The sequence below is a fragment of the Hemitrygon akajei genome, chromosome 19, assembly GCF_048418815.1.
Source record: "Hemitrygon akajei chromosome 19, sHemAka1.3, whole genome shotgun sequence".
Lineage (NCBI taxonomy): Eukaryota > Metazoa > Chordata > Chondrichthyes > Myliobatiformes > Dasyatidae > Hemitrygon > Hemitrygon akajei.
Window position 1 is genome coordinate 36,348,815 of NC_133142.1, and position 8,099 is coordinate 36,356,913.

At 40.1% G+C, this 8,099-nt stretch overlaps 1 protein-coding gene and 1 long non-coding RNA gene across 2 annotated transcripts; one reads left to right on the forward strand and one right to left on the reverse strand.

Annotated features, from left to right (window-relative positions):
* Positions 1-1,514: 1,514 nt before the first annotated feature.
* Positions 1,515-3,325, reverse strand: LOC140741880 (uncharacterized). Its single transcript, XR_012102154.1, has 2 exons — positions 3,072-3,325; positions 1,515-2,188 (listed from the first exon to the last, which is right to left on the reverse strand). It is a non-coding gene; the product is annotated as an uncharacterized lncRNA (long non-coding RNA).
* gpr27 (G protein-coupled receptor 27) lies at positions 2,841-6,308 on the forward strand. The gene is made up of 2 exons (XM_073072386.1): positions 2,841-3,109; positions 3,321-6,308. The coding sequence occupies exon 2, from the start codon at positions 3,556-3,558 to the stop codon at positions 4,681-4,683; it is 1,128 nt and encodes a 375-aa protein (XP_072928487.1). The 5' UTR covers positions 2,841-3,109; positions 3,321-3,555; the 3' UTR covers positions 4,684-6,308.
* The last annotated feature ends 1,791 nt before the right edge of the window (positions 6,309-8,099 follow it).

Sequence of the window (8,099 nt, forward strand, 5' to 3'; positions counted from 1 at the left end):
CATCTTGGTACATGTGACAGTAATAAAACAATTCCAGTTCCAATTCCATGTATCGGCACAATCAAGCAATGCAGAGAAACAGGATTTACAGGAACTGACTGCAATAACACTCTTGGTCTTCCTTTTCAATTGGCTTCAGTTGACTTTAAACTGAGTCTACATTAAATCTATAACAAACAGCCCAATCTGAAGCCATGCAGCTGTGTTCAGTAATTTACTGAATTTGGCCTAATTTTAACTGAATTTAAGTACATGTAACAGCAGCAGAGGGATTGGAGATCAGGATCAAGCTCCAATTTACTGGTGATCATTCCAGGTAAAGATGTGTAACCTTGGAGCCTACAATGTAGTGCAAATCCCAGATGGGGACAATTAGCAGGAAACACACCTTTCTAATGGAAAGGTACAGCAGGGCCAAATTCCTGGGTGGGATACAGCTTCAATTTAATATACTTTGGACTGGCATTCCACATAAACAAATTATGAACACAACTCATCGATCGATCCCCGTGGGACGCGTCCACCAACCTCAAAGAGCTGCCAACAGCACACCACATCGATGGAAATCTGGGAAGATGCACAAATTACCGAGGAAGTGTGGGAGAAGAGCTGAGCTGCTGGTCAGATTGAAGCGGAGGGGCTTTAGGATCCCTCTGCCCACCATTTTCTTTTATACTTCAGGGAGCGCGAAGCGCAGAAACAAATATCACTTGTGATGATTGTATGCTCTAGTATCAATTGTTTGGTGACAATAAAGTATCTGTATTTAAAATGTGCAATACCTGCAGCTTTTTTAGATTGGAATGAATTTATTTTAAAATGTGGAGGCACAACACAGGAAACTCAGTCCTCTGTCTCACTGCTTCATTATTGTGCATTTCCTCTGGTGCTGTGTGGGTTTTGCACATTCTCCCTGTGACTGTGTGGGTTCCTCCTGGATGATCTGGTTTTCTTCCTCATGCCAAAGATCTGATGGAAGGCCAATTAGCTATAGTAAATGGCCCCCAGTGAAGGTAAATGACAAATTAATCAATAACAGTGGAGGGGGGGAGGAGCTTATAATCCGCAGGGATACATGGAAAGAAGAAAAGTTATCAGTGCAGCTGCTTTGTGGCAAGCTGGCGTTGATTTCATAGGCCAAATGTTTCCCACTCCATCCTGTTAAGTAAATGTACATATAAGTTGATTTTAACAGAATTGTATAGTTGTTGAGACAGAAAAGGAGACTGATTAGTCCTGGAGTCTATGGCCTACTTACATAACAAAATTCCCCTGCTCTTTCTTTGTTATTCTAACAATCATTCTGCCTTTAGTCCCCTTTCGGTGGTTAATTAGACATTTACTTACACTAGAGGTCTCTTACAACAGCCGGTTAATCCACCCTCCAATTCTCCTTTGGAAACACTGATTTCCGCCATTTACATTCAGTGAAACTTGGTTCAAAAAAATCGTCACACCTCCCTTGGTAGCTTTTGCTCTGGATTTAAATATATGTGAAGACCTTGACCATCACGTTCACTTTCAAAAATATTTTATTACTATAGTACAGTCTTGCTTGCGTGCATTTGTACCTCAAAACAGTTCTTCCCTTCCCCTCATCCGGTACAAATGCGATTAAGGCGATATAATTAATTCTTAGAACCTTAATTTACTATTGTTTCATACTTTATGATGGAAGCATTCATTTGTATAGTCTTTCAGCCAATGATCTTCCGATGAACGTTCATTGACTTGAAACGTTAATTCTGGTTCTCACTCCACAGATGCCGCCTGATGCTGTTTCAGCACCCACCCCCGCCCCCCATCCTTTCACTTTACACGTAATCGCAATCATTGTACAAGTATGCGTAGTTGTACTAGCGCCTGATGGGTAAATATTTCAAAATCGTCAACTATGGGATTTGCTTCCAAGTTTTGTTTCCCGGTTAGAATCTTTGGGGGTTTCCGTGGTTGGTTCCCTGTGCAGCCCGAGATCAGAGCTATAACGAACGTGTCCACAGGGGGTGCATGTGTATCAACTACATGAAGGGAGATCTCAAGCAGAGGAGAGTCATAGCTGCTTGCAAGTTGGCGTTGAATAGGCAGGTTTTGTCCAATTGTTTGTGTCAGAGCCACCAGGTTAGCTGTACTTATCTTCAATCCTCCTCTCCATTTGTTTCTACTACGGTTTTGGTGTCTGCTGTAAAACCTAAAAAAAAACCACGAGTTTGTCGCAACAACATAAAATGGATCCTTTGTTGCATAATTCTTTTTGTACTCCGAGAGAGGACAGTGCCAAAAGACTGAACACGAAAAGATGGGCATTGATCATTTTTTGTTCCGGCATGCTCAATGCGATCCTGCCCTCCCCCACCCTTCCCGTTGGATACAAGCAGACTAGTAACGGCATTGTAACTGCTATTAAGCTATCTTTGTGAAAGTGCAGTGAACATTTGTTGCTTTGTATATACGTGTTCATTATTATCAGGGTTTGCTTAAGAAAATATGCAGCAGGAAAAGATTTGTAAGGGAACACTCCCTTCATTTGTGCAATTCACGCATGAGCGATTGTGATTTATTGTGAGTACAGATCAAATCCGTTGGGTTTCTAATGATCTCATCAACAACAAAAAAAGGTTCTCTATTGGAACTGATATTAATGATCACTGCTATCATCTCGGAATAGATTTACACGTACAGTACAGGAAATAAAGGGGATAATAGTCGTTTCCTTGTGCTTATAAATACGGGCTAGTGCCACTCACACCGGGGTTCGGTAACAGAAAGACAGCAGCACGGAAGACTGAGCCTGTTTTGCCGGGGGGAGTAGGGGAGGGAGGGGAAGGTGGGGGATGATATTCTTGTACAGTGCAGCAGGGAACTTGCGCAGTTGGAGAGGAAGGACTGGATTTTTCTCCATGCAAGAGAAAGCTCGGAGCCTGTGCTGGCCAGATGGCGGGGCGAGGGATTTAACCAGCTCAAAACAAAAGGATTGAGATTTTATAAGTATATATTTTAAAAGGCTGGGAAAAAAAACTGTCACCTTCTGCGCAGGCTCACTTTAACCCCAAAGACATTCTGTTAGCACTCACCGGAAGTTCAGCTCCCTGCCACGGCTGGAGAAGAAGAGGTATTATTATTTATTAGTATTTTTTTTACCTAGCCTGGGGATTGTATGTGCTTGTGTTGCGGGTGTTATGTCGCTCGTTTAACAACGTCCTTTGAAGCGGCGGCAATTGCTGTACTGGGGGTGGGGGGGGGGGGCGGGAGTACAAGAGACCCGAGGTTGCTTTCCCTATTGAGTCAGACAGTTAAACGAATGTCTCCTGTTCCTATTTCAGAAATGATTGGTCTTCAGGGTGGATAGAAACAAAAAAACCCCCACAAAAACCATTCGTTTAAGGAAGACTGTCTTCCCCCACACCCTTTCCCGTTTCCATCCTCTCCCCTCCCCACCGCAACGGTGGTTACACAATGAGGATTAAAAGGAACTTTGTGGTTCGTGGGGTCTGCCCTTTCCGATGGAAATGGAGACACTGAGCTGTTGACGGCGAGGATCGAGGCTGCCCCATTCTCATGCTCGCCTCGATGGCGAACGCCAGTGAGCTAGAAGAGACGAATAGCTCTCTTCAGAATTACGCCATCACCGCCTCGGCCGTCAAGCTGGCTTCCCTGGGTTTGATCATCTGCATCAGCCTGACCGGCAACCTGCTGCTCTCCTTCCTGCTCTTCAAAGAGCCAAGCTTGCACCGGGCTCCCTACTACTTTCTCCTGGACCTCTGCCTGGCCGACATCGTGCGCTCGCTGCTCTGCTTCCCGTTCGTCATGATCTCCATCAGCAGCGGCTCGGCTTGGACCTACAGCCTGCTCAGCTGCAAGATCATCGCCTTCGCCGCCGTCCTCTTCTGTTTCCACGCCGCCTTCATGATGTTCTGCATCAGCATCACCCGTTACATGGCCATCGCCCACCACCGCTTCTACTCCAAACGAATGACGGTGTGGACTTGTGTGGCGGTCATCTGCATGGTGTGGACCCTGTCGGTCGCCATGGCCTTCCCGCCAGTTTTCGACGTGGGCACCTACAAGTTCATCCGTGAGGAGGAGCAGTGCATCTTCGAGCACCGCTACGTGAAGGCCAACGACACCCTGGGCTTCATGCTGATGCTGGCGGTTATCATCGCCGCCACACACATGGTCTACGTCAAGCTCATCTTTTTCGTATACGACCACCGCAAGATGAAACCCGCTCAGTTGATCCCGGCCATCAGCCAAAATTGGACGTTTCACGGGCCGGGCGCCACAGGCCAGGCGGCCGCCAACTGGATCGCTGGCTTCGGCAGAGGACCCACACCCCCGACCCTGGTGGGCATCCGGCAGACCACGCACAACCAGAACAAGAGACTGCTGGTCTTAGATGAGTTCAAAATGGAAAAGCGAATAGGCAGGATGTTCTACATCATAACCGTACTCTTCCTGCTGCTGTGGTCGCCATATATTGTCGCATGTTATCTGCGGGTCTTTGTCAAAGCCAGTACCATCCCCCAGGTCTACCTGACCGCTGCAGTGTGGATGACATTTGCCCAGGCGGGGGTCAATCCGATTTTGTGCTTTATCTTCAACAAAGAGCTGAGGATTTGCTTCAGAACCCACTTCCCTTGTTTTCAAAGCACACAGACGCCCAGGGAAGCTTACTGCGTTATTTAAAATACATTTCAATAGTAGGAAGACACCGTCTTTTAAAAAAGAAAATCCGCAAGGGAACTCATAATAATGTATGTGCAGGCGTTTGGCGGATTAATCTTTGTCACAGAACAGTCAACTGCACTGGTTTCTGTTTACATTTAAGAAGTGCGAGACACTGAGTCAAGTATTTTGAGGACAAGCCAATTTCCTGGAATACGAATTCATGGAGGCCACTTTATATTAGGATCTCTCACGTTGACTCCACGTTGGACCCAGTTTGATACAAATTTTACTGATTGCTTAAAAACGTGTTGATCAGGGAATTCAAACACAATTAAGCAATCCGAATCTCAGAATGTTTTACAATAAATGAAATATATTTGTTCCTAGTTGTGCTGCGCTTTATACAGGGCAGTGAATTATTAATAACATCCAGAAGAGGAAAAAAAGCAAACTGGAGTGTAAAAATTGTATAAATCATAATTTCAGTGACACTTTTCACCCTTCCCACTGCAATTTAAGAACTTTGTATGATTGTACTTTCCTTTTGATATTTTCTTAGCTTGTTTCTCTGCATTGTAATATACTGAAAAATGTTTTGACCTTTAAACATTACTTTTTGCAATTTCATATCTTAATGTGCATTTGTCTTTGAAAAACAAATGTCAATTTTACATTTCTCTAGCTGAATGTAAATAAGTCTTGTAGTGTTAGCTGTAGTTATTGTCTTACAAAATTATCAGTTAGTAAGTTATACTGTACTCTTCATTTGATTGAATCAAGAAAGTAGCTCTTTTTCTCTTGTACATTTCCACTGTTTTTACTTGAAAATAAATTTATTAAGCAGAAGGGTAGTTTTCTCTTCACAATGAAAAATCAAATTAATGGATCTCATTTAATGTACTTTGGGTGTTTTGGTGAGAGTAGCAATCGATTGCAGGAAAGGATATTTAAGTGGACTAGGTGAATGAGGTGCAAAGTCTCCTTATTGATATGTAAAGATTGACAGTTATGAATAATCATGCAAGTTGTTGAAAGAAGGGCAAATCCAAGAACCTATTGAACAATTCATGAAATTAAAACAAAAATCACTTTTAAAGTTGCATATGTTTTATTAATATTGGTTTAAATAAATGGTGGAATGGGTTCAGGGCTGAATTTGAATTTGAATTTGAATTTCTTTCAAATAGCATAGAAACTGGCCAAGTTGCTGAAATGTAACTAAATCTCTATCAACTGCCAAACTATTATGCAACAAATGATATCCAAAAATTACCTACAGATACCAAGTAAATGCTGCCAAAATATAGCTAATTTGTAAACCTGGTTGCTGGCATTGGATTGAAAATGCTTAACTGGACAAATTATTGAATCAGCATTCTACTAATGTTCCCAACACAAGGGACAACAACCTTTGATATAAATGTGTTTTACTTAATTGAGGTGTACAACCTGCAAACCCACAGTGTAGCAATCCTAAATGATACAACTCTGTCCCCTAAGTTAGTGCAATTAATTCACTTTCATTTTGTTAATGTGAAAATGAAAAGTAATTTTTCAAAATGAAAACAAATTCTTTATTTGGCATGTTGGAACCCTGTCACAATGTTGAAAAAAATAAAGGTTATGAAATAAATTTTTAAGTATATTGGAGACCTTTTATTATCCATCCAATTTACTACTTAAATTAAAAATTTTAAAGTGGGTTATGCCATTGTGATGGTTTAGTGAATCAAATACATCTAAAAACAGCCAATAAAGAATGTAACTGCGTAAACAAATCACAAAAATCAGACTGACTTTGAAACTTAGAAAATCTTTAGTTGTGTTTGATAATTAGGTTAAGTTTCATTGTGACAATCTGAAGTGCTTCAATCTATATGATGCAACTTGGTTTTATTGCTATATAAAATTTGTTGCAATAAAACCAATCCAAAGGAAGAATTAATAGTTTAATGTTTATTTTTATTTATTTCAATATACAAATTCTGTAGTACGATATGGATTAGCCAACCTAACTTTTATTTCACATGCTGAATGCTCTATAGATTCAAACTGAAATAAAATAAAATAATTATTTTATTAATGATGTAGAATTTAAGGAAATCTGTTGAATTCATGAGTGAATTATAGATGCCTTCCTCCCATAAGGGATCAGTTATATTTCACATTTATCAATTGAAGGATGGTATGGTTAAATAGTCATTGAATAAATACTTTCAATGAGGACAATTACAAACATGTGAGGAGATTTATTAATGTTTTCCATGATTATGTCAAATAGTTTTCACATTCCTCAAGATTGTTTGACAATGAAACAGAGAATGCACTAAAACATTTAAAAAGACATGAATTAGTGGTCTGAAGATGGAGTAATCTCAGGTGATTATAAATTTCAGAGTATTTGTGGTTGAAATATTAATAAAAACAAAGATATGTCATTCTAATGATTAAGGGACAGATCCTCCAGAGTTGGTATAAGATTCAGCTTAAAATGAAATATTTTTCTGCAAAGTGCATTGGCTGACATATGAAGAAGATCTCAGTAATCTGCAGAGTAAATGTACAGTAATTTTCAAACTAAATTTTAGTTTTCAGTGTACTTGGGGGACAGTGAAAGAGCATTATTCATTCTCTAAAATGACCAGAATCTGAATCCAGATCCATCCAGCAGTCTTTCTTTTCTGACTGCAGTATTTCTGTCTGAGATGACTGGGTTTTTCATTGTGGGGGTGGGGCATTCATAAATGTAAAACTGACAGCATTGTTCAGTACTGGCTGGTTCTAGCAGGAAGACCACAAGACATTTTGGCACAGAAAATGAAAAAAAATGTGATGGTGGTAAATTTATAATCTGTGCAATGTATCTTTCAAAGAAAGAGGGCCAGGTAAATTTAAAACCCTTTCATCATAACTTCTCATCGAAGAGTCATTTGGGAGCTTGGTCAAAAAAGATTAATTACATTTGACTTGCTTATACCATTTTCACAATAAGCAGATGAAATTGTATTACCAACTAATAATGTGAGTTAACTTTCCTTCAAATTATGAAAGAAATCATACAACATAACCATAAACTAACCTTTTGATCTTTGCATATGATGTTTCAAATTGGTAATATTTTAAATACATTGGGAGGGTGTAATGTATTAAAGTAAAATTAACTGAATTTTGCAAAGACAGGACAGTATTCTAAAATAATGTAGCATCATCTGGATTTTACTTAACTACTGTTAGATATCAAGCAAATAAAATTGTCCTCTACCGAGTTTAAAGGTTAGGTTACAAGCTTTAAATAACTTTTGGGGAAGAAGTTAATAGTTTTAGCAATTATTCTTGAACATTGGCTTAACACAGTTGATTGCTTTACTTTCTTCTTGGATGCTCATATGAGCTGCCTGGGACATTGAAGTAAAGCATCTCCATCTGTGGATGAT

Excerpts from the sequence above, each read along its gene's own strand:
- gpr27 (XM_073072386.1), top strand. The coding sequence starts at position 3,556 with ATGCTCGCCTCGATGGCGAACGCCAGTGAGCTAGAAGAGACGAATAGC.